Below are 27,352 nucleotides of genomic sequence, written 5' to 3'. Positions count from 1 at the left end.
AAAAGTAGATACAAATTTTGCGTGGATACTTGTTAAGCATATGTCTGAGTATCATCTGTTGCATCTCTTTAGCTGTGCTGCAATCTTTGCTCCGTGCCGCGACGTGTTTTCCTGAATGACAGACATATGTGAGTGTTGGTGAAGTTTTGTGAAGCCGGTTGTTCCTCTCCCTTGTGGGAATGGCTGCCACATTTGAACTGAACTCCAGGGTCACCTGGTACGTGCCCTTTCACACCGTGACCCGCTTTCCAATAGTTCACCTAGCAGGGGAATTCAACAGTGTTGGCAAAAGACAGTTACTCCAGGAAGTGGAGCACAGTTTCAATCAACATTCTCTCAGATTCTGACACTTACACACTTTAAATGCTTAACCTTCAACACTTGAGAAGTTGACATAATATTTTTATATATTAGGGGATACTGACCCCATTCCTTAATTCTCTCCCCTTCTTTAGTACTGGCTTGAGGGATGGGGCTGGAAATACCTGTGACTTAAGAGTATAGAAACCCACTCATCTCGGGTTTGAAGCTGAGAGTTGCTCGACCTTCCTCTGAACATTTTTTTATATAGACAAAGGCACGTCGCACCGAACCTGCCCCACATGTCCCGCCTCCCCGGGCAGCAGAGACCGCGCTTGCGTCGGAGCGAGTTTCGCACTGGCCACGCGACCCCAATTTGAGTTGGAGACAGAAATTGACAACATTCGCCCCTGTAACTAACCAAAGTAGCCCAGGATTCACAGCACATAAATAAACACAACATGACGGGTAAATAGTTCCGACTTTGACTTTAGAGGACATTTCTGTCTAGTGTCTAATTGTCCATGAAAGAAAGGTAAGTGATGTTCTAGATTTCACACTGCCTTGACATGCCATAACAGTCTCACTCATAGGTTATAGGCAGACACGCTCTTTTGGTTCTGTATTTTAATGTCCCTTTTGCTATTATTTGTTACAACTCACAGATAGTTCGCAAATATTCTACCAACACGCCATGCAATCTTTCTCTCTTCATCTATGTACAATGTTCTGAAAATTCTCTCTGAAGTAAACATTTGGGTTTATATGTTTCTCGTTCTAAAATTTGTGTGCGTTATATATTAAAATTAAAATTAAAAGCAAGTAGCGTTTTCAACTTCTTCGAAACTTCCATGTAATTTGCGCTTCATTTAGTAACATTTAGTTGCATCATTATTCGGGTTGTTTTTATTTTCATTCACGCCATACAGATCAAACTCGACTCCAAAAATCCTTTGCGTGCCTTTGTATCCCTTTGTTATTTTTATCGCGGGGTACACGGCAAAAAGAAAATACCATTAAAAGTTCACAACAAATCGATTTTATTTGTATGTTTCCCCCATCGAAATAGACTTGTGTTCAGGAAATGAAGGTATGCGGTCGCTCGGTTTTCAGACTGAAACTAGTCTCGTTCTTATAGGTATGAAAATAACAAGGTGGAATACTTGAACTGTTATTAGAATAGTCATGAATCAACCGTAAAAGAAAACAGCAAGAAATTGATCGATGTGTCAGGAATATTGTTGATTTATTCAAGGTGGTAATTTCCTTGGTAGCGCATAATGTCCAGTACACTCAAATTGATGATAAATGTTTTTATTTTTTTTTAAAAAGCCGAAAAAAATCGAACATCACCAATCTGAAAACTCAGGTATGTTAATCTGGAAATCATTTCGGAGGTTAAGTTATTAATTCGACAGTGTTCTGACCTGTTAATCAATAATCAGGAAATGGTCACTTGTAAAGCTATTTGGTTACGTTGTTTCTTCTTTGAAATTTTGGAGTATAGTTTTATTTGTGAATGCGTTTTTTTTGCTTTTATGTGTCTAACCGTGAAACAATACTGCTGCTTGCAAAGGAATTATTGAGTAACATTATATTTTCGCCAAAAAATCGCTCCTTTAGAAAATTAACGAAGTGTGAAATTTGTATGACGTTTTCAGAATGAAAAGGTATTGTTTAAGTTTAAAGCTTTTTAAGTTGTTATCCTGGTGATACGCCAAGATGCCTTTAGGTGGCGCACTATCACCGTAAGACGAAGGTTACAATTTATTTGATCACTGTCCAAAAACGTTCGTAACAATCTTTGATTGCAAAGAAGTTAGCACATCTCATTATCCATTGATACCATCTGTGTTAGAACACTAGTTCTAAATAAAAGAAAATGTGTGCCTATCAAAAACACAAGAAAACTGTTAAAACCCATATTAAATATGTTTACAATTCATGTTTCTATCATATAATTTCCCACAGCAGATACCTCTTCAAATTAATTTTGTTAGCAAATGTATTTGAATCAAAGTTTTGTTCTGATTTATAGCTGTCACCTCCTGCCTGCACACATGTCCCAGAACCTGATATAGTATTAAACTTTATTCTCATGTCCTTATACGTAAATTAAGCTGCTGAATAATTTATATAGAGTTCAAGGGCACTACCTTTTTTTGGCAGATTCGAGTATGCGGGGATATCTCGGGGTAATTTCGCAAATTTGTCTCAGTTGGACCAGCATAAGTATCTGAGAACAAATTTGGAAATCTCGTTGACTAAGCTTAATAACGTGGAAGCTCGAAGTGCCTCCTTTTATTTTGCACTCCTTGTTTTATTAGGACAAACTGCATATTAATTGACTGGAAGCAATCTATGTTCTTCCATTGCCCCCCAGCTACGCTTTCGGCAGCCACAACCGCCCAGCTTTCTTTCTTCATTACGATCTGTTGAATAAATGCAAATTGCAGCGTGGTATTACTAAAAGTAAATTGGCAACAGCTTTCCAATCAATAGTTCTATTAGTATGAAAATATACCAAATTTTAATGGAAATAGTTCCTCCTGTGCACTGTGCTGCTGCATCCATAGTAGGAGGCACGCGATGAGGGTGGACAGTCTGTTAAGATGATCGTTTTAGATATGACATTATTTTCGAATATTTATATGAGTGCTTTTTGAAAGTATATCACGTGGAAACGTAAACGGTAACTGATTTTTTTTGAAAAAAATTATATATGCAAGTCAATTCTGTTAATTGTTTGCTATATTAGAATTTTCAATGATTCAAATTTGCAAATATATATATGTATATTTGGTGAGTTTAGAAGAAATCGGATTTAAATCCGTGTTTTGCAGTTGGAGTACAACAGGCAACACTCAGCAGTTTTTGTACATTTTCTCTCTGGGTTGCAGTCAGCCCCACTCCGTCAGTGAGTGTTCCACCCTAGGTACGACATCTGGATTCAACATATTAAATATGACATCAATGTCCCACCGCTTACAAAAAGGTATCAGAATTAATTAAAACGAAGTGCTTTTTCATTAAACCCTGTTACAATACTTTAAAGAATGCGATCGATCCTTGTCCGGACGATTTCCACCTCTGGTCTTTTTTTTTCTTGGGATCGGGGGGGTGTTTGAGGATTCGCGCAATGCAGTGAAACTTCCTGAAGCTGGGAAAGGAGACACACCAAAAAAAGTTGGGACTCCGGGAATGACATATTCCCGGAGCTCGCGGTTGTTTAATTTTTGCAAAGTAGGTTTCCCTCAAACCATCCTGTTCATGAATAAGGTTCAGGTCCCCAGGAAAGTGACAGGAGCGGATTGGTTATGAAATGCATGCACCTTAAGCGTTCGACTCACGGAAATATTTTCCGAATGTCCTTTCTATTTAGACGCGCGTAAAACAGTATTGGAGATTGTTTGAACCTTCTTGTGTTTTTGTTTTGTGGAAGGTACCAGATCAGAGAGCGGTGTCAGAGCAGCTCCCCTTAGCCCTGAGACGGTGCCCGGGTACATTGGGGGATCTTTGTAGTTTTCCTGTCAGACTAAAGCTGCTGGTGAGCACTGCGTGTCTTCAAAACTTCAGCGCCATAACGCCTGGCGATCTATCCTGCGCTGTGTCAACATCTAGTTTCTAGAAAGTGTTTAACCTGGCAATGGGAAAGTGAGGGGTAAAGTTGCAGATTGTAAACAAGTCCTGATTCCACGCGTTCCCAGACCATTGCGGTGCGCGTATTGATCCCGCCGCCGCAGCAATGTGAACACGATGGAAGCGACATCATGTGCAAAGAAACTTTGAGACATGCAGTTAATTCGTGTCAATCTGCCAACAGAAAGTTGACGGTCTGGATATTAATTGATGAGTGCGCGCTGAGGAGATGAGAAGCCCTATTCACACGGCAGGTAATGTAAGGGAAACATTTGAGAATGTGAATGCGATGCAGTTAGTCCGTGTGTAGATTTCTTGGTTGGGGTGGATGGTGGTTGAAATTGGGACAAAGTTAATCAGGGAATTTTGTTGCGGATCACCGGGCTTCTTTCCGCAGCCTCGATGTTGGTGAGCTGTTGAAGGAGTTCAGTTTGATCCCGAAGCCGAGTCTCTGGGCCTCCCGAGGCGGCGCTATTTGCCAAATATGCACCTTACAGGTTGTACTGTGGATGCAGGGATGAATGCTTTCCGCTAAATCTCTGCAAGGCATTGAAGTGGATTTTCCTGAACAAAAAAGAAACACACACAAAACATGCTCAACGTAGCAGCTAACCAATATTTTGAATGATCAAAATCAAAGAAATCCCACACACTCCGTCGCTGTGTTATCTAGGCACATTTATGAACTGAGCAATTTTCAGAAAAGTTCTGTCGAAACATCAATTTTGCAAACAAACTGAAAAATGGAAAGCATTTTTAATTGACAATTTGCCGTGTGGCCTTTAATATGAGTGAATTGTTAGAACGGTTCCACTTGTTCCAATTTTTAAAAAAAATAAATAATCATGGGTTAGTTATTTGTTTGTTTTGCTAAGTTAGAAAATAAATTGCGGTCAATTAAAATTGCATGACCAGATTTCGAAACTCAATAGACGAATAGTGTGATACGCAGTGCATGGTGCAGAAATGAGTGGAGTTTGCCACGCTTCCCTTCTCGTTATCACCTCACAGTGTACCAGGCGAGTTTAGATCCGAGCCCTTTGTGTAATCTCTCACTGCAAGTTTTAGATGCGTCGGTCAATTTGTTGCTGTAATATGAAAACTGCTTTGATTTATGCGCTAAATTGTCATGAGCGCGCGAAGCTGTTGTATAGTTTAAGCGCGCTCTCTCTCTCTCTCCTCCAAACCCTCGAAGTCAGAAAGGTACATTGTTTCTCTTAAGTGGGACACCAGCAATTAACTCAGTTTGTGGTTATTCAGAAGGCATCGATTTTGTTTTTGATTTTGTTCCGAGGGTCATCCAAAACCACTAGACTTTAGGTAAACTGAACAAAGGCAGCCAAGTGATCAGACAACAGCAGCGTGTGTTAAAACGGGATTGGAGGGTTAAGGTAAAACAAATGGCAAAACTGGAGATTTGGTGGTAAGCGGTGGCGATTGTGATTCTAGTGTGCGCTGCGGTGTGATGGCGAGCACAGGGACAGCTGGCGCTGGGGACCCGGGGCTGGGCCAGGGCCGTCTGACTGACTTTGGATTGACATCTGGGAGACCACTGGTGTGTGGCACGCGAATCGCTTGATGTCGCTATTTATATGCAAATTCTGTGTATCATTCAACCCTCACCGTAAATTTACAAAAGGAACACTTCACATAATAAGGAGGATCGTTACTTCGGGAGGTCTGTGACTGGACCATGCAAATCGGATTCAATCCCGCAAGCTTCTGTGGCTCCCTGCCTTTGTCCAACAACGGTGATAGCACACTGGCCCAAAAGTGGGGGTGGGGGTTGGGGGGAATACATCCAGATCATTCCCAGTATTACAGAGTACAACTGCCACGACTTCCCAGTATGATTTTAACCAGATAATTCAAACAATATTTGACAACAAACAGCGCATAAATCTGTCTTGCCTCCTTGTTCTGATCTGCCACCTTCCCCTCCCCTTTCCCCGCAACCATTGGAGTGAATTATTGAAATATTGCAAGGGTTCACTTTTTTTTTCTCTCTCTGAGCCGACTTGTTTCGTTCGACCACCTCGCTTCATTCATTCAGGAGGGAGCTGTCAGCAAAAAAAAAGAGAGCTTGTTTTTGGGGTTCAGGGACTGCTATTAAAATTCTGTCCCCTCCGCACAAAGGGTGCCCGGGAAAATGGAAAACGCCTCTGAAAACACGGGGAACTCATTTTGTTTGAACGCTAAGTCAGTTCACATTGAAGTGATGAAGTTTGAGTCGCCTTTATGCAACCCTTCCCCTACAAGATATGGCAGCAGTAAATTGTTGTGTCAGTACGGAGTTGTCACATTTTACCGCCATTAAATTCGGGTTGTTGCAAACAGTTTGTCAAAATGGTAAATTTGGGGCTGGATGATAAAGGCTGTATTTTCCACGCTATCGTCTGGAGCACTCGTAGCCCAGACCAGATGAGAATAGAAAATGAGCGAAATATATTCAGCCCAAACCCTGTTGTGAGGAACAGCTGATTCCCCTATTCTGGCCAGATGGCTTCTGAACACAGATTTGCATTAATTTTCGCCTAATATCTTTAAAAAAAAGTGCTGCAGCTGCATTTTGTTGTCAAATACGTTTTAAAACTCTGGCTGCAGAACGAATGTAGCCTCTGTGACGGTTTTGCGGAACTTTTCAGGTTATGTTTTACAGTCAACGGTATCAGCTTTAAAAGGATTTGGCTAAACCCTATAATTTGGTAATCAGATTTAAATCGCCTCGGCGCGTGTAATCTGCTATAAGAACACTGTAAGTGACTTGGAGCAAAACACGTTTAACAGATTTGAAGTGAAAAGCCTCTTAAATTTATATAAAAATAAACGATTTAAATAAAAGTATTCCCGTCAACTACTTAGTGCTAACGTGAACTATTTTGTTTACTTTGCTATACTTGATAAACTCTAACACACATTTGCTATGACGGAGTTTCGCCTAAACCAGTGATTTTCAGAATTAAAATGCACCTAAACAGTTCACCGGCTTCAAAGATTTCATTTTAAAAAATAGCATCGAGATTTACTTATCTGTAACTTATATTTAATATTGCTTCAAATGCACAAACTTGTTAGTAATACAGATGTTCCTTATCGATATAACACTGCGACAAATCAGAATTTTTTTATTTATTATGCATAATGTTTCCTGCACATTTTGATTTTAAAATACAGTTTTAGGATTCTGTAGATCTATATGGCATCTTAATATGTGATGACTGCTTCTGAAGACTAATCTTATTACTTTCAATCGCCATAAAATATGATTTTATTATACTTACGTATTTAATTAGACGCCAGCAATGTAATGGATTTTGAAATCGGAATAGCAACAGCTTTGATAATTCACTTATCTGTCGCAATAGTCATTAACCCCCCAACACCAGAAAATAGATTGCTCTAACACATCTCTTTCTCACCCTCAGCGGAGTATTGAAATTCGAGTGTTATGGTGTCCCTTGATAACAGAATTCGGACTTCGATTTTCACCGATTAATTAAAATATTAGCGTACGTACGGTGCCAATTGTCAAAAAAAAAAGAATGGAAGTGCTAATACGAACGAAGAGAAAGAGCTGATCATTGAGTAAGTGACTATCCCTGATTCTCTCCCTCCAGCCTGGGCTCTTACCTTCAGTAAAAAAAAGCACAGGGCAGCCTCCGTCCCTAGGGTCCCCTCCTCTGGGCACCAGCTAATACCTCTGAAAGACTAGTTTTAGTCAACAATAATCTAGTTAGAAATACATGTGGATCTTCAGGAATTCCTAGTGATCGCATGTGTTCAAAGCATCTAACTTCAACTCTTCTGCTCGCTGTGTTGATGCGCAACCCATCAACATTATATTGTTTGTAATAAATGTACCTTATAATGTGGATATTGATTCAGTGGACGTTGTCAGATCTTTTAACCTTAACTGATAACACGGACCTGATGGGTACAAGAAAGAACGCAGTTTAGACATTGAACTCCAAGCTGTGTAACGAAGGCACATTGTTTCACAAGGAGGCATCGATTTAAATAAATATTAAACACAATCCCCACTTCCGTGAAAAAAAAGAATTGTCATTCATTTTTTTCCCAAGTAGTCCCATTCCACACTTTGAATCCTCTTCTGCTATTATTCTACACTGACTGAGCTCTCAACCGGATTTGAGGCCCGTGAACGCATCCCACACACTGTTATAACTTTTAATTCAAACTTCAACCGCAAGTTTCACGCCACACGTATTGATCAGAGCAGCTTTCTCCCCTGCAGTTTGTGTTTAAGGTAACAACTTTGTCCCTTTAATTTCTGTTTGAAGACAAACAACTCGCGTGGGCTGTATATATTTTTTCCTCCTACAGGATTCATTATGTTAATAGCAATCTCCGCATTTGATTTTATTGGTTGTCAATTTCAGTACAACAAGAAGAAAGTATCTGTACGTAGACGCAGAGAGAGTGTGAGGAAAAAGGAGGGCAGCTCACCAACGCGCGCAGGTTGGAGCTGTCAATCGCAGGCCTTGGAGCTATACGATTGGGTATGTTAATCAGAGCTCCATACATGGCCGCTATCTCCTCCCCTAAACGTCAGAATCTGTCAGCGCTGGTCCCGGGGGTTTAGAGTTTTGGCTCCCGGGAAAGGATCCATTCCTAGGGGAAAGAGGGCTGAGTTTGTATGTTTCCATCCATTCTGTGAGACGCTAAAGGCCCTAATCAACCTCTCCTGTGTCCAGGAACACCTCTATGGTAATCATTTTTCGTTTATTTGTCTTTTGGAGCAGGAGAACCTTGTCAGAAGTGGTCGATTCAGCAGTGTCCTAAGCAGAATACCTTTGATGCTGTAGCAGGATGACACCACACTGAGAGAACAACAACAAACAACATTTTTTTTACTGTTAAACCAAATTTCCCGCTAGTTGCACTTTTTCTCCACAACGGATCACGATCCAACTAGCGCTGAACTACTCCTGCAATTGTTTATGTCGTGCCAATACAGGACAGCTTGAAGAGGAAGCAAGTCTGAACTCGGCTTTTCTCTTACTGATCATAACGAGCAAAGTCATCTCTCATCTATTCACCACCCCCCCCCCCCCAACCCCCCCACCCTTTCGTTCGCCGTGGGAAAAAAAATCTGACATCTCGTAGATCCTAACCCCGACCAGGAGCTGGTTGTGCAGACAAAAAATTGTTTTAATGTTTGGAATTCAGGAAAATATACCAAGAGGTGGGACGACCATGAAAGAGGAACCGCTAGGAAGTGGGATGAATCCGGTCCGATCATGGATGCACACTGCTGGGGTAGTGGATGCTAACACGGCCGCCCAGAGGTACGTATAATCCAATACTACCTTCCATCTGATTTTTTTATGTTTCTCGCATCGACCCAAAATCACTAAATCCCCTCAATACTCTATCAATTACCCCCTCTCCCTGTGCTCCCCTTCACTTTCCCTTTCATTACATCATATTACTGCTAGCGACAAATCAAGAAATCTCTAGTCTCCCAAATGTGATTCCCATCTCCCATGTTTTTCATCAGTTCCCCTCTGTCTCCAGTGCAGCTTAATTCTCACCGATATACTGTTATTGTTTTCCCGCAGCGGCGTGGGTCTGGCGCGGGCACATTTTGAAAAGCAGCCGCCCTCAAACCTCAGAAAATCCAATTTTTTCCACTTCGTCCTGGCCCTTTACGACAGACAGGGGCAGCCCGTCGAGATCGAGAGGACAGCTTATGTAGACTTTGTGGAGAAAGAGAAAGTAAGTTGCTCACTGTAGAAATTATTTTCTCTTTAAGTGCACAATAACTAACGAGCATAACGGTACTCAAGAGGCGCCCAAACCACGTGTAGTTCTGCTTGTTCTAACAGATCTCGACCGCTGCGAAAAAAAAGCTGGCTATTTATGACATTGTGTGTAAATATTATTTTATTGCAAAAGACGAAAAGCAAAATGTTTGCTATTGATTAGACGCCATGAACTCGCCTTCCAGATGCCAAAATGGAACGCAGTTAATTATAAACAAAAATATTTAAAGTGACATGAGAATTGAACTATGGAATACAATGAACAATAAAAATTACTCATTTATAATGGTTAATTTTAGGAGCCGAACAACGAGAAAACCAACAATGGAATACATTACAAACTTCAGCTACTATACAGCAATGGTAAGTTGAATTGAATTGATTGAGAGCTGTACCGGTTGCTCTACCTTTATGTATTTTAATGGGGTTTGATTGCGTGTCATGTGGTGTAGATATTAATCATTGTTTATGGAACTTTGAAGTCTTACCTGGTTAGCATTTGAGTGTAAAAATAAACTAAAAGGACCAACAATTTAACGTCGCTTCTCCTGATCTATTCAGGCAAATTTGCTTTAGAAGTGAGCATGATGTTGCTCCCATACCTTTAAAGTAGGATCCTCGCTTAATCTTAAAATGTTGAATCTCATGCCCTATTCTGTGTTGTTGCACGCTAAGCTGTGGAGCAGTCGATTGCACTGCATTGAAGCAGGCGAACACAGGCTATGAGATAAACCCTTCAAGTAACATTTCAAAGGCAAAAAAAAGATTAAAATAGTGCTGTGGGCTTGCTTTCCCCAGAATTGACCATGGACTCCGAATTGGAATACCCTAATCAAAGTGGTTAAGGGTACCTGTGACATGTGTAACAATACCCCTTTGAGTATTGTGGAATACTTCTGGAAAACTTAAATATACCGAGTGTGGGACAGCATTGGCCCGGTTAAAGACCAACGCTCCACGCTCCGCTGCACTGTAAATTACACAATCCAACTAAACATAAAATTTACAATAAATGTCAAAATTTCATGAATTTCTTGGGATACAGTTTTCATTTCTCTGACGAATATTTTATTCATGTTTTATCGCCTATTTTATTGCGTTCATTACAAGGACATCAGTTCCCATATTTTGTCAAATTAACAGTATCCTTTTACAAACCGGTATAGTATCCAAACTTGACTTTATATTTTTGAAAGCCCAGGATGTTGATAAGATTCTTCCATTGATAACCCACGTTTCCCCTTTTAAGTACCGTTAAATTTGATACTACTTTATTTCTAGGGGTGCGGACAGAACAGGATCTCTATGTCAGGCTCATCGATTCAATGACCAAACAGGTGAGACGGTCACACATACGGAAAAAAACTTTATTTTTTTTCCCCATTAGAAAGTTTGCAACCGTTGATCACTAATCCCAAGGCTCAATATTGTGCACAGTTTTACATGTTGCTAGGAAAGCAACACTTTTGCAACTTGAAGTGTTCCAAATGAATCGCCTGAATTAAAATAATTTTTTTTGTATATGTTGAGACAAGTTTGACTAAACGCGTATGTTTCAGAACACCTAGCGTTAGAGGTTCGCGCTTTGTGAAGTGAGACGTGATTGGATTTTCTTTTGGTCAGGCAATTGGCTTCTCCATTTGTCTGCGGTGTTGAATGCGTTCAGGTGAAAAGTCAGCGTGTCCTTTTCTAGTTCCAATTCACCTCTCAGCCCAGACTCCATAATTCAGCTCCACTTTTGTTCCTGCCCAGAAGCTGCAGGTTTGAGAGGGTGCGCCAGGGGTCATGAAACAGTCCACTCCCTGGGATCAGCTGTATTTCTTTATCATATGTCTGTCATACCTTGTAAATAACATAATTACAGGCAGTTGCTTATTAAATTATTTAGCCTGTCTTCTGCAACTTCAAAGGTGATAAGTGCGGTTGATCAAAAGTGCTGCACAGTAATTAGCCAACCGGAGGGGGCACGTTTACACTTCTTTCCGAAAGTCGTCAAATATTTCACCAGCTCCACGATACTTTTTTTTTAAAAACATTACATTGCCATTTTAATTGTCACAAAGTCATTGGTGAATGAAACAAATAAAAAGCATCATTGAAGAAATTGCCCGAGCGGCTGGGTCTCCCTCCTATTGGGAACAAACCGTTATTTTCTCTTGATTTTTGTACTTTTTGGTCAAGTGACTTTGGTTGATAATGTGCTCGATACGTGCCATTCAGACAGCTCCTGGAATCAGATTTCTTCCTCATGATACAAATGTACACAACGTCGCTGTGGGCATGCAGTGTTTTGTCCATTGTTTTTGAAAAGAACCAGAATAGGGTTTTTTTTTGCCTGTTATTTGTGTACACTCCCAAACTCTAAGATGATGCAATGGTTGATTTTTTGGAATTAAAGAATTAAATCTGACAAGCGATTGTCAGCCAGCACCAAACTCCAGTGTTGTTTCCCCTTTGCAACAGTTATTTCAATAGATCAGAAAATCCCCTTAACGTTCTACAGGGCTCTGCAAGTTGACAATGTGGATTTATTCCCATTGTATCCAACAACTTGTTTATCGGGATGGCCGCGGCCCAGTTTAAAGGGGGGTACATAACATTGCTTGCGAGTAGCTTGATATGAAGAACCGTTGTGTTATTTTGAAAGATAACTGATGTTTAGCCACACATCTTGCCATTTTAATATTGCAAATAGGGCTTCTCAAAAGCGCTAATCTCCTCAGTTGATTGATGGGAAATAGCCCTGCAACTGATCAAACAGCCATAGGCGCAGAACAACTCGGTTTTATTGATTCAGGTTTTTTTTGCAGAAGAAGAGGAACATGCAAACCACTGGAAAGATGTTTTGAGGAGGGACACCCTGGTCTCCCCAAGTTTAATGGTGTTCTATTTCAGGGGCAACAAACAAGAGGGCCGGGGTGGGGTAATACATCAGACCTGAGCGTCGGTTACAATGCCGGCAAAGTGAATCTCGTTAGTTGAATAATAAGGGAGCAGACAGCTTTGAGCTGGGACCCGATGCGCTCAGTTGAGTTGTAAAAAAGCTCGGTGCGTTTGTGCGCACTGCTCGTTGGAGGCGAGTCGCTGAAAGGCTAGCGAAGAGAAGGCGAACACACCTAGAGCTCCAACCATCTGGCTGCTGTTAGAGCGAATGCTCAATAATTACTCAACCGAGAGTGTCTTTTTAGAAGGGGAAAAAAAATCATTGTGTGTAATTGAAATATAAACACCAGATTCGCTCCACGAGTTAAGTCGCAAAAAAGTCTTCGCAGGTTTTTATTTATATTTATGGGGAGGAAACACGAAACGACGACGCCACGGTCAGCGTTGTTCCACGACTTGTTCTGTTGCCACCAAATTAATGCCATTAACATGCGCTTCTCCAAGAACTGAGTCGAGGCAAATGTGATGGGAATTACCAATTAGCGTTTTTAGTCGAGGTGACACCCAACTGAATCCTTGCCCCCCACTCATAAAATATACCATCAGAATTGAACGTGACATGTAATTAAATTCTGGGAATGACAGTCATTCCTCGCCTTGCTTTAAGAGCAAGCTCTTCCTGGTATTAATGTGACCGTGGGGTTCAGAACGCCTGGGCGCCAAAGAGTCATGTAACGGGTCTTCTCCAATTCATCTGTCCTTTAAAAAAGAAGTTTGTTTGTTTAAATAAGTTACAGGAACAGTGTCATTGACAACATTCCGAAAACCATGTACTTTTTTTTGAGATGGACAATGTTTCTGCATAACCAGGAATAGCGGCGTTTAAGCCATAGATGATGCAACATAGGCAACTTTTCACTGTTACATGGCTGATCGTTATTTCTTTTGATAATTGCTTTAGCCGATAGTTTACGAAGGGCAAGACAAAAACCCCGAAATGTGCAGAGTCCTACTTACACACGAAATTATGTGCAGGTAAGCTCCTTACATGGCGAGTGGGCTTTTGCCAATGTGAAAAGTTACACACAGTCTAGTGATCACATAGGCCTGAAGTCAAAACTATTTGCGGTAACGGTGCAGACGCACAGCTGTAAATTTTATTCGGGAGATTATAAGTATTTCTTTGCAAACCAACAATTATAAATGTCATTTTTTAAGTACTAAGGAAAGCAACAATTCTCCATCTTTATAAATGAAAGTAGATACTAAATATCAAGAATAAAACAAGTGAAAGCTATCTGTTAGGAACTATAAAAATATTTCCTTATCAGAATTTGAACTGTTGCTTGTTCCTAATGTCTTAGGCACTGGGAAAGTTAAATCTAAGATGCCGGTCACTGCACCTGATTAATATATTATCCCCACAACTTTTACTTCACTCAAATAAGAGAACAACTATATCAGATTGTAGTTAGTTGATGCATCTGTCAGTGATGCTATAGGAGTCAAAGATCCTTCAGTCATTTTACTGTCATCTTCTTCACTGCATTGAGCCACAGATAAACCATAATCTGTTATTGATAAAAAAAATAAACTCTTTGTACTTATTGAGCTCATGTATGTGAGAATTGATTTTGATACTGTCAGTTAACCTTTTCTCTAGAGCAGTGAGGCATTGTTCATACTGTTGTTAGATAGCATGCACATCACCAGGATTTGTGTCAGAAGAGCAATTTCCCACCTGTTTTTTCTGACTACCATAAGAGTTTCACCCTACAAGGGAAATAAAAATGCATCATTGATTTTGTATGTATTGAATGTGAAATATAGTTGCTTGTTAGAACAGAGCTGATCAGGAAGTGCAGCCAGGATTTCAGGCTACAGTAGCAGGTATCATACTCTAAGGGGCATACTATTCCAAGCTATTATGCTTACTGCTTAATGTCATTTTACTTAAAACGTACTGTAACGGTGCTAATATACAAAAGCATAGTTTTCCCCACACAAGGTAATAAATATAAATTACAACCAATAAAGTGAAATTTCTTTATTATCCACCACTGCATGTATTGCAATTAACATAGAAGAGAGCACAGATGTGATTTAAGCTGTAAGTGGAAGACTGTAGACTTTCTTTAATCACTTTAGCTGTCAGATTTAAAAGGCTTTATATACTTTGCCTACCATATGGTGTTAATTTAGCCAATTTAGACATGTAACCATTATACAACTATGATTTTTAAAGATATAATCATGTATTATATTTGCCATATTCAAATTTCAATTACATTTCTGAAATATATATTTAGCAAAGAGTTTATTTTAAATCACAAAAGGGGGCACAGTCAATTGTAGTTCCAATTATTAAATGCCCCACAGAAATATTGGTTGAAGGTGGCATCTTGCATCTTCTCCAGAAATAACAGCTTGACAATTAGAGGTAAACAAAAGCAGAAGCTGTGAAAACTTATTCCCAAACCTCCTGCCTCTTTCTTTTCCGAGATCAGTGCAAAGAGAGACACCACAACATGTTGTTTTCCAATCTTTTAACATTACCATTATGCCATTGCTTGTTCACTGGCCATGAAAATGTTGAGGTTGACAGCAGTGGGAGGGCTTGAGGAGGGGGGCGGGGGTGGAGGGGAAGGGGGGGGGGGGGAAGGAAGTAGGTATTGCTTTATTTTAAATAAATATACATTTAACTATTTATCTTTTTTATAGCCGGTGTTGTGACAAAAAAAGTTGTGGCAACAGAAATGAAACTCCCTCAGACCCCGTCATTATTGACAGGTATGGAAGTATTTTTATTCTTTGGTGCTCACTACCCTCAGTTTTGCATTCAGCTCATTCAGCATTGTTCCATTTGTTGTCCTTTTGCGTTATCATGCACAGGTGGGTTGACTTGGAAACCTGGTGGCTCACTCTGTGGGGATTCAGTAATTGCTTGTGAGTTGTCAAGGGAAGCAGTTTCATCTGCCACCATGCTCACTGTGAAGAGTATTTTATGCCTAGAGAGCTTTTGGCTTTAAACGCAGATATGTCCTCTAATCTGTTTTTGAGTAATTTAGTATTTTATGTAACTTTTAGTTGTCATTGGTTAAATATTTAGCTATGTATCATCCGCTTTTGTTTAAAAGAAATATGCGTTGCTGAAAGCGTTCTGGTATTTAATTTGCATAAAATAGTTGCTGACACATACTAAAACTTGATGTAAAGTAAAAGTATGATAACTTGCTTCCAAACTTAGTTTTTGTGCATTTGAACAAAAGTAGAGTTTCCGCTGCTTTCATTACTGAGGTATCTCCTGATCATGAACTTTGGTTTCAATGTCTGAAAATTAAACCAGGAAAAGACCCAAAGTTAAGCCTGACGAAATATGCACCACCAGTAGAGAGCAATGCCAATGTTTGATTAGCTGGAATAGCTGTTTGCTTAGTGGAGAATGTTAGCTATCTGACAGAGGGGACATCTTTCTTATTAGTAATCAAATAGGGCAGACCAGTTGTTGCCATCACTCTGGGATTGTGTCAGGCAATTGAAGGCAGGTTCAACAGTTTGAGGAACTTGGTGTTGAAAAATCAATACAATTATATTTGTCTTTAGTGTTTCTGTCCTTATGGACTCAAAGTAGAATTTCTAAATAAAGAGTGCAATTATAATACAAGTTACACCTTCTAGTTTATGAAGTGAAAATTGAAAGTAAATGCACTGCATATTTTTTCTTAATATTCTTCACTAATATCAGCATTCACCATTGTATTTGTCTGACTGAAAGTTATAAAAGTGATTTTGCATTTTATGACTTGGGTTATTATGATGTTTCATTACAATGGCTATTGAGCATATGTACTGAGCAGATATTATGATGTAATTTAAAGACGCATTAATATCACACATTTATTGTGTTATCAATAGCGATGGGATTATAACTTGTGATATGATTTATGTGAAAAAACAGGTCTATTACAGGGAAAGGTAAAATAGCAATCCTAATACATTGAATTTCAATTTATACAATAAATAAATCATAATAATAATGTAATTTGGTTTGGAGGCATTTCTAGGATCTCTGCAGCAACATAATTAGAACATCTTATTTCAAAATATTTGAAAACAAATAATTGCAAAATTTATAGACACTCAATAGAAAAATATGCATGGTTACTGAACCTTTTTTTACATCTTCTTATGGTTCTTTATAGAACAATTATATTTTATTGGCTAAGAACACTGTATCAAAACATATTAATGAGTTTTAAGAATAACTGTTGTGTGGTTTACAGTAATAACTGGTGCAAATGCCAGAAGCTAAATTATTTATGAGAAATCTGCTGCTTGTTTCTAAATTTACTTGAAGTATACAAAAGAGCTACAAATGTTGGAATTCTAATGAGCTTAATATTACACCATATACCAAGCACTAGGTATATATTGTGCAACTGTAGCCAGCACTGTAATAATCCCGCAATATACAAATCTAGTCAGAAAGAAAGGTAGAAAGTTTATAGTCTTGACAAGTATTGAAAAAATGTGACAGAGAAAGTAAAGTCATATAGATCCACACGGAGACCATACTGGTGTGCCAGGTCTTTGCACATGCTAAAACAAAGTTTTAGTGAGAACCTGTATTTGCAGAGTTTTTTCTCTATTTTGTTGCATGCCTTAGAGTCCCCCGATGAGCAATCTCATCACTTGGCTAGTTGGTTCTAAAAGGAATCACAGGGAGCACGCTCTACCAGTTCCTTTTTGCCTTCGGACACATTTAGCAGGTTCTGAACAGATAAGGCATATTTGTCCTCAGGATATGAACCAATAATTCAATCTTGAATTGAGATCTATGACCACACATTTGTTCCAGCTCAAGTCCAAGCACTGTTCCGTAAATCAAAGCCATTGTCCATCGTTAGGTGAAAGAAAAAGCAGCTTACCTCAAATAAACTATTTAAAGGAAAGTCTTCTGACCAAAATATATTCAATGGGAGGGTGGATAGTGGTGTCAGATGGTGAGAAGGGGGCATTGGGGGTATTATGGGGAAGGTGGTGATGTGGGTGGAGAAAGAACACACTTGCTTTGTTGTTCTGCTGAACAGGATGAGAATATAATTTTCATAGTAAAATAATGTTTTCAGGGAAAACAAAAAGCAGATGTTCTTTATTCAGACCCTCCATTGTCTGTATCTCGTGAATCTAAAGAGATAAATCCTGTTTCACCCATACATTTTGATGGTCTTAAATGATTACAGGATGCTGCAAAAAATGTTTAAATTAGAACCATAATCTGAGCTAAAGTAATTTTTCCGTGCTAGCATAATGTATTTTATTGCTAACTGCGGAAATTCCTGGAAAGGTACATCCTCTTGCCTTTTCCTTCCCCGTGTGGGTTCAATGTAGATGGATGCAATGTCCAACTGTTGAAAATTGAAAAGACTGATTGTTGAGGAAGACAAGAGGAGGCAGGATTATATTACAATCACAACACAGCACAGCAACGCGCTAGTGAGAGCTCTGGTAGCTGTGCTGGGATACATTAAATGGGTTCACGATACATTACGGATAGCACACACAACAGAATGTTCCCAGTGGCACCCGTGCAGTCAAATAGCAAGTTGGCATCTTTACTTGTAGTAACTGGCATCCCCTGTAGAGCTGGCATTTCTGTACAGTTCAGGAGACTTATCATTCCAAGTGTGTCCTATTTTCCTGTACAGCAGCCAGACATCTGTTTATCCCATTTTCTCTCTCTTGGAGCGATTGGAATGGCTTTAGTTTAGTGAAAAGTTTAGTCAGGTTTAACAGCTGTTACTGAATTTCAAGCCTGCTGGTTTCTAAAATATTTTCATTGACCTTTGAATTTATGTAAAAAACATTATGTTTTTAATGCTCCTGAAACAATGTAAATTCATGATATTTAAATCATTCTGAATTTGTTAGTATTGTTTAACATGTAATTGTTGAGAAAGTTTTATAAATAATGATTTTTTTAAGGAGAATGTTATAAATAGACTAGAATCAAAAGTTCCGACTTATCTATGGCTATAATTTAAAGGGTTTTTTTTAGTTTTTAAGTGATAGTAGCATAGTGGTTGAAGACTGATTTCAGTTTTCTTAGTCAACATTGCTTCCTTTCACTTCCTGTCACAAAGGTCAAAGAAAGCTGACCTTTGCTGGCAGCTTCAGTTGTTGAATAATTCATGTGATTGACTTTTTGTCAGTGCACACAGTTGTGCTCTGGGACATTTTATTCATTTACCTCATTTAAAGCGCCTTTCTGCACCTGTTCAACTATTAATATCATGTAATTTGTGCCTAATGCCGATTTTGCTTAACATTCATTATATTTCTTATTAGCTATATTTCCAAACGATTATGTATGATTATTACTAGACCCTAGGAACAGTGATGGGTTATTCCCCAGATCTTTACATCTTCTTGTCAGGCTGTTTTCGGAAGCAGTGAGAATAAACATTTGACCAATCCCAGTGTTTTTGCTCCTAGTTCATATCCAACCATCAGTTAAAACATTTTCCCTTATGGCTTTGGAAAAGCATGATTAAACCCTACTCTGTTGAAGCTGTACAAATGCCAGCATTTATAAGGTCAACGGTTTTGTTAAAAATGCAATGTAAATTAGATTCTCTGGAAAAGGATATTAAACAAAATTTAATTCATTGTCTTCCTGAATGCCATTTATGTTTTGGCTGAGCCTGGGACTGACGAGCAGGATTTTAAAATTTTAATAATTTTAGATTAAACATTGTTTTGTTATCTAGCACTTAGTATGCTACAGTGTTTGGACAATTAATGCAAAGCTGTGATTGTTGGTGGTTTCCACTGTATGTTTAGAGATTATATAGAAACCTTCTTTGAATGGCTTGTTGTCATCACATCTGCATAATGCAATTTGAGCAGCTCAGTTTAGTGTTAAGTTTTCCTCCTCATTTTCTTGTGTACATTAGCATATCAACTTTATAACTTAGGGCAGATATTTTCTCAGCTTTTTGTTGTGCTTTGATTTCACTTTCTCAAGTGTAATGTACCAAATAAACAGTAAGTCCTCTGCGTAAACTGTTGTTTTGAACCTTCCACTGGTGTTTCTGCACAGATTTCAAGGCTGCAGTATATTTCTGATTAATGAGCTTGGCAGTAGAAAATACATTTCAGGTCAGGAGAAACTACAAGTGCAGTCTCCATACAAGTACACAGGTGTGAACATTTCTGCATTATTTATGACCATCTCAAATATCTTGTGCTGTAGAGGGGGAAAAAGAAGCAAAAAAAAATTGAGAAATGCTGTGCTCGTTCAGTCTTCATAACTAAATATATCTCAGTGACCAAAGACAATGATGGAATGTCAGGAAACAGGGACAGCATTCTGCTGGGGTGGGGAGGTGGGAGGGAGAGGGTGTGGACGGGAGGGTATTCTAGGAGTAACAGGGAAGGTTGTCAAAGGGGAGGGAGCAAGATGGTAAAACTGGAGGAAAAGGTGGCTGCTTATGTACATTTAGATAGCAAGAGGAGGATATGTGGGAGAGAGTGGGAGAATAGCAGGAAGGGAAGGGGAGACAAGCCAAGCTGTCAGAAATTATATAAAGCAAAGTAACCTGATGGAAGCCATTCCATGCTTCTGTAGCTGTCTTATCAGGTAAAAATGAGAGGTACTGCCGCTGCCTATAATTTTGTTTGGATGTCTTTGATAATTTGCATTAGTTTATGGAAAACTCTACCAAAATCAGAAAACTATTATTTCATGTTAAAGAAATTGGTGATTTTATCAGCAAATGACCAAGATTTCTTTCTATACCCTTAAAAGAAAATAAACCATGGAAGTGGAAATAGAGCTGTTTGAACGAAGTATTAGTAACAAAGTTTATGAAAGTCTGAATCTGTGATTCAAGATGTTTGGTTTTTAGCCAAAAATGATGTAATAGTATATTCATTTCCTTCCACAAATCTTTAATCACTTATAAGAATACAGGGGAGGGGGAGGGGTGTATATTGTGACTTACAGATGGAAATTCCTAGCTTTAGTGAAGGGGTTTCCACTGCAGAAGCCAGAAGATGATTGACAGACAGGACTACAGGAAGTGAAGTCTCAGGGAGCTTAACCTGTACTTGGCAGAGCTTCCACAGATTACACTGAAGAGAAAATGAAAAGCACTTGTTTCAGTGGAATTGTGGAACTACCAGTCAACAAATAATGGATGTGGACTTTAACATAAAACTGTCTTTAAAAAAAATAACTTTATATGTATTGCCCAAATTGTGTCAGTAAACTATAATTCAGAAAAATATGTTTTTAAAATTTACATGTGCAGCTCTCTGTATCTGAGGCTACTTTTACACAAGTTAACATATAATCAACTTTGTCGACAATATTCACAGATATCACCAAAACTGTAATGCATCTTCTTATGGAATTTTAAGTGACATTGCCAAATTCAGCTAGGTCAAAGGAAAAAAAAGTTCAATAAATAACTGAGTTTAATATAACAGAATTTGTTTTAATGAGGTTTGATGATAAATTACTGTAAATGTAAACAAACTAAAATCAACTGTTATCTTTCATGTATAATGGAATATAAAGTAATGCTTAACAGCTGGATGGTTTGCTCGGGACTATGTTGTGTTTCTCAAATAGTAACTTCATTTGGGAAATGAGTTGAACATATGTGCAAAGGAAGGGCCTTACATTTGTGTTGTTGTAAGACATGTAGCATGGGCCCAGCTAACGGAAGAAGCTGGCTCCAGCTTGTCGCTAGTGAAAGACGAAACACGGTTACACATCTGGTGAGAAAGAGCAGTTCATTTGCCGAGACAGCTCTCCCTGCTGTAGCTGAAAGAGGTTATTTTGATAGAAACAAAGCAGTGGGGGCTGGGGTGTCAGTTACTACAACTGGACTGACTGAAAAGTCTCAGGGTTCAAGAATAAAGACAAACTAAAATTACAGCATGCAGAGTTAAACCCCAAAACAGTGCTTACACAGACATTTTTATTTAACAGATCTAATCTCGCCCTCACAAAAGTTAACTTGAAAAGTGGCACAAGTTTTAAAGTGAAATTAATCAGCTGCTAACAAAACTTATTGAAAAGAAAATCTCTAGACTCGGACTTGGTTCATCTGACTGTGACATATGTGCAGCAAAAAAACTTTATTCGATTGTGTATACAAGGCAAACACTCCCTCTTTTTAGTATTGAATGCACTGCTGGTGCTCTGCACATTCACCCTAACCACACTCACAGGACTTGTGACCGCACAGAAGGCTCAATTTAAGCAGGCGACAAAAGGCCCTAACAGTTGGAGTAGGGCTATTAATGCACAATGGGCAGACGCGGGTGCCCATTCTTTGTGAATAACAACCAGTAAAATTGAATTGGTTTTGGTATTGTGTGGATTGTAAGGAATGCACTTTGCCAACCCAAATTTGATTAGGATTTCCTCTACAAGTTTGTGTAGCCCTTCTGTGGTGCGTATGCCTCAGCTGGGTAGCTATTTACTTTCATCCAAATTACATTATCCGTTTGTTCTTGAATGGAACTATAACCGTTATTTTTATCCATCTGGAATGGGGTAAGTAATGGTGGATAAAAGGGACAGAGTTTTAAAAAATGAAAGAATGATATATAGTTTCAGCAAACTATTTATTTAAAAGTTAGAAATTCCAATTAAATCCAGTAAAATTTATACATGTCTTAATGAGGTCATGAGCGTTAGAGTAAGAAAGATTCTGTCTTCAGGCAAAACAAACTACGTAGTTATGAGGAATGTGCCATGTTTACACATTGCAAAACATTATAAAATATAAGTAATCAATTTTCTCATTGGATTTAAATTAATTTATGGTTATTTTAATTTTTCCTCTCGAATTTATTATGAAAAAGACAAATGTCCCCTTATCCCATGCAGACACCAGCATTTTAATGCCGAGAAAGTGATTTCTTAACAAATCTAAAAGTGATTGTCGTAACATTACAATTAAGCGTATTGTAAATTTACATTTTTGCTCATATAAGTAGAATACAGGAAAACACACCATCTGTTTTTATCAGATATATTATTTTGCAGAGATCTCAAATGTTGGTTGATGCAGGGTTTGTTTGTCCATGTTAGAGATTTTGTTTTGTCTGTTTTATCTGGCTTTGTGAATGATAAATTTCGAGGTAGAAGTCAATAAGCTTAGTAGCTTATGAATGGAAACTACATACTTGTGACATAGATCTATTATGGAAAAATCCTAAGAATGGATTCTGTGGGAATTTAAAATAATGTCTTTCACAGGTTGGTTTCTGTATTAGGACATATTAAGCTGACTATGGAAGATCACAGCCTTAAACTGTAACAGCAGCGCTGCTTCAAATTCCCTTTTTTTGTGATTTACACTTCCACTAAACATCCTTTTAAATGCTTATGATGCTATGATGCTATCCTTATGATGCTATCCATAAAACTTGCACTTTTCAAACATTTGCTGCACATTTTTTAACGGTTGAGAAACAAAATTATCCTTGCATACTGTTTTTCAGGTTTGAGGAATAAAAGACAAGCTTTCCTTCAATTTAGTAACAATCGCCAAAAGCAGATACACACACACTTTGTTGAAAAATCTAATGTGCCTTCTTTTTATAGTACCAAAATAATTAGCTCCAATATTAAGTGTAACATTTGTTTCCAATGCATTATATGAAAAGAAAGGTATTAAGTAAATCCGGTGGGTCTGATGATACATGCAATTCAACATGAGGAGTAATACAAGCCTTTCTTCAGATTCACACCCATAGCATTTGTTTCAAATTAGAAGTTTGTAAATCAGATCAATATGTGTGGATTCTGTAGTCCCTTAGTGGGATCTCTTATGTCAATTCTTCCTCAATATTTGCTTATTAGAAGTGGTGCCAATGTGTGCTTCCCACATCTATTTCCATTTTCAGAACACATAGTAATTTGTATTGTGACAGTGGAAAGATTGGGTAAGGAAATAATCTGTGGATGGGATTGGACATGCTACTGGGTCCTGCTGTTTGAGGTCATAGGCCCGACCTATGTGGTGGACAGAATGCATCTGTTACCTTCACTATCTGTGCAGTGGTCCTTAGCCTAGAGAAGGCCCCGGGGATGGAAGAATGAATTGAGCAAAAAGCTTTTTAAATAAAAAACAATATACATCATTTATTAAATTAGATATTCTACATCTACATTAAAATAAAGTTCATATGAAATACTAAAGAAAGGAGCTCTGTAAGTTAAACATAGTACTGTTGTAGATCTGAAGGCTTTTATCATTAAAGTATTCAAAATTAACCTGAAATAACTGTTGAATCATATGCAATTCAGATATTAGCCAACTGCCATTTTCAAGATAATTTTTCATCTTTCATATGGAGCATCAAAGTAAGCTACCACTCATTTTGCCTGAGAATTCATTATAATTGCTTCTACCACTTTCCCGTTCCAGAAGCTCCATGTTTCTTCTCTGAAATAAACGGTATTTCAAAACATACTTTATTCTCGTTCATTAAGAGCAGAAGTAGCTAATTTGCAGCGACTTTGTGCTATGATGTGATAGTAATTAATCGTATGTGTTTCAGGTCAGCCTGTAACCAGAATAGAATTGTCCAATTGATAATAATTGTACAAGTGATGTGTGTGAAAAATGTTGAGATGTACAGTCTCATTATGGAAACGTGTGCCTTTGAACTTTGCGTCTTAAATTAGTTTATGTTGAACATAGTCATTTGTTACATCTTGAAGTCCAAAAAGACCATGTAAAATATACCATTGTTCATTATAAATTAAAAACCTGTTGGCTACGTTCATTGCTTTATTATCCCCACAGACTAGTCTGCTGGAGGGTTATGACACATTATCCACAGTTAGATGTGGTGGTAGCTAGGCTGCACAGTGGAACTCTATACCAGTGTAGTAAAAAATGCGTGTCAGCATCATCAATTGAATGTAAAAGCTCTCCATAGAGAGAATTTGTCTTTACTGTTTCTTACCTGTCGCAATGGAATTTACTGGTCAAGTCGAGGAAAAAGGCTTGTTTAGGTGAAAATAATGATCATGAATAGAGTCATAGTGGAAGGGGAAGGAAAATGGTGACAGTACTTGCTATCAAGACCTGCAATTCCAAGAAAATATGAGTGTTCTGATCCAGGGAACCAGTAATTATCTTTTTGTGAAGAATGTACAATGGTGCTAGGATGATGAATTGATCACAGATTGGAAGCGTGGTTTAACTGTCATGTTACAGAGATAAGAGGGTGCTCAGGGATTGCTCATTCTTTCTGCTAGTTCACAGCCAGCCAGTTTATTAGCACAAATCCCAAATGTTTAGTAAACTCATTAGGTTCCATCTAATGCTAATTTATCATCATAGATGGAAACATAGCAGTTGAGGCCAGAGGACTGTACAGAAACCTCACGATTTACGGTGCTTTCTGATCAATCACACTCCTCCTGCTGGTCGTTTCTCTTTAAAAGCTTTAAACTGTACAGAATGATACATAGGATTAAGCTGCAGCAATCATTTTAGGTACCCAGGAGTTACCTCTCAGAAGATGGTTATCAGAAAGATTTGGAAAATATAAACTTTAGCCAGGTGTGGTCCAGTTATCTTCACAGGCGGGTAAAATCATTGAGCATTTTTTGCAAGAAACTGTTCTGTATAGAAATGCATTTTATTGTGCAAATGTCAATTGGGATATATTTTAAACTTTATATGGTGGTATTGTCTATGGAAAAATATCAGGCTTTTAAAAGACCAATGTTCTTGGCATTTTCCTAAATATTCAATAGTATTTCGGGGAGGATAATAACCTTTTCTGATCTTCGGCAACAGCTGCAAAGATAATGACATTCTTATGATATTTCACCAGGTAAAATGTGAATTGCAGAAGAAAAGCTATTGAATTTTTATGGATCTTAATCATATAAAATGAGATTCATGGGGCATACATATAACCGCGCTCTTTAGATTTTTCTTCTTCTTTGGGCTGCAGTTCCACAGTTTTTTCACTACGTGGTGTTAGGTGTATCGTTGCGGTAAACCTCACTTTAGCTTCCTAAAAGAAAACTCTCAAAAACCCTGGAATCAGATTTGACTAACAGTGATAATGAAATATGGCAGAAATTTCCTTGTGCTAGTTCAGTGGCAGGAAAGGTCTTGAACGGTCTATATTAATTCATCTGACTTATGTTCCCATGTCCTGATTCACTTTATGATTAAAAACTGCTGCAGGTTTCCTTGCCAATTGAAATCAGATCTCATCTGCAGCACAGTTGTATTGATCCCTATTTAACATCAAGGCTCAGAATTGATTGGTATTGATTAACAATAAAAACACTCTGGTGCTTGTCCAGCAGTAAGTCCAATATTTAGAATGAAAGAGTACTGTGTTCTACTGTGTATTGAATGGGATAAAGCAGAAATAGTGGTAAATGTTAAAAAAAAGCAGTAACTCTTTGATACAGCAGAAATGGATCAGTTGTTTTCTGTATGGATTAATACTGTTATCATTTAGCTGTCCTGCTTTTTAGCATCTTTCATATAATTTACTGCCACTTATGAGGACTGTTAAGTTGAAGTTGTTTTTGCCTTCGCTTGGCGTGTTAGGTGAAGCATCTGCTCTCAGGCCTTTACCAATGCTGCTTTGTGACAGATTCTTGGAAGGTGCATTCAATATGACCTCGGCTGCTGACCCATTCATTTCTAACTGAGAAAAGGACCCACCCTGCATTTGACATTTTTTTGAGAGAATTGCAGGAAATACATATTATGATTCTCATGCTATGATAGTAAACAATTCAAACAGTTAAAGGTTAAGCAGCAGAAGTTATTATATATTAGCTTATAAAACTGATCAAGAGTAGATCAAAAATGTGCAAGAATTTTTTTTACCCATTATAATTTAGCATTTCCACACAACAAATGCCTGTGTTGATTGATTCTCCTTTGCCAGCCCTTCCTGGTTACTTTTGGCAACCATCTGGGGCTCAACTACTGTTTATAAGTATTGGAAGAGGCTGAAAACATCTGATAGAGATTATCCAATGTTTAACATCCAGAAGTTTACAGTTATATAATGATCAAACCTCTTCCCCCACAAACTCCCTTGGGATGTCAATTGCGTGAAGATGCTTTTAAGATGTAATGCCTACTAATTGAGCCTTTTTCAAGTATACTGTATATGCAGACTGTTACTAATTTTATTTGGTATAGAGCAAGCCCAGTTTGCTTCTTGTAATGCTGATTGAGAAATCATTTCAACAAGGCTATTCCACCATAAGTACTTGTTGTTTGTCTGTCAAAAGCCGCTAAAATCCCTTCCAACTGGGACCATGAGGTCAGGCATGTCCATAATAAAGAGCAGTCTGACAGTATCCAACCACAGTGGTTATAGTTGTTTATGTAAAAGCAATAGTTTGCTTTTTTAACAGCAAGCTGAGCCTACCAAATCTACCCCTCAGGCTGAGAAATGCATGGATGGAAATAGGTCAGTTTACTTGTGATTTATTCACTGACAAAATATATAGTTGAATCTGAAATTTTAAAAAAGGAAAATGCTACAAATATTCAGCAGGTCAGGCAGCATTAGTGGAGAGAGAAAAAATACTTCACATTTCAGACTGTTACCTTTCATCAGAACGATTTGAATCTGCTCTTTCTTCTCCACTTTTACTTCTGGTCTGAAACATAAAATACCGTTAATAACTTCATCTTCCTTGATGTGTAAAAGTAAGTTAA

The 27,352-nt window shown here is 38.3% G+C and overlaps 1 protein-coding gene and 1 long non-coding RNA gene across 12 annotated transcripts in view; one reads left to right on the top strand and one right to left on the bottom strand.

The window, feature by feature from the left end:
• Window positions 1–690: 690 nt before the first annotated feature.
• ebf3a (EBF transcription factor 3a) overlaps window positions 691–27,352 on the top strand; it is a 152,188-nt gene continuing 125,526 nt past the window's right edge. For 2 of the 11 annotated variants that reach the window (XM_072557630.1, XM_072557620.1), the window contains exons 1-6: window positions 8,511–9,248; window positions 9,522–9,678; window positions 10,025–10,088; window positions 11,007–11,062; window positions 13,570–13,643; window positions 15,330–15,398. In XM_072557630.1, the coding sequence (XP_072413731.1) occupies window positions 9,115–9,248; window positions 9,522–9,678; window positions 10,025–10,088; window positions 11,007–11,062; window positions 13,570–13,643; window positions 15,330–15,398 (554 nt within the window). In that variant the 5' untranslated portion in view covers window positions 8,511–9,114. Of the gene's footprint in view, window positions 836–1,632; window positions 1,670–3,200; window positions 3,296–3,732; window positions 3,848–4,079; window positions 4,194–7,364; window positions 7,525–8,339; window positions 8,460–8,508; window positions 9,249–9,521; window positions 9,679–10,024; window positions 10,089–11,006; window positions 11,063–13,569; window positions 13,644–15,329; window positions 15,399–27,352 lie in introns of those variants that run through there. The other 9 variants (XM_072557626.1, XM_072557627.1, XM_072557625.1 and 6 more) reach the window with 9 other exon arrangements.
• LOC140463531 (uncharacterized) lies at window positions 1,528–8,374 on the bottom strand. Its single transcript, XR_011954696.1, has 2 exons — window positions 7,801–8,374; window positions 1,528–4,503 (listed from the first exon to the last, which is right to left on the bottom strand). It is a non-coding gene; the product is annotated as an uncharacterized lncRNA (long non-coding RNA).

Source organism: Chiloscyllium punctatum, chromosome 38, assembly GCF_047496795.1.
Source record: "Chiloscyllium punctatum isolate Juve2018m chromosome 38, sChiPun1.3, whole genome shotgun sequence".
Taxonomy (NCBI): Eukaryota; Metazoa; Chordata; class Chondrichthyes; order Orectolobiformes; family Hemiscylliidae; genus Chiloscyllium; species Chiloscyllium punctatum.
This window is presented reverse-complemented; position numbering and strand designations above follow the sequence as displayed.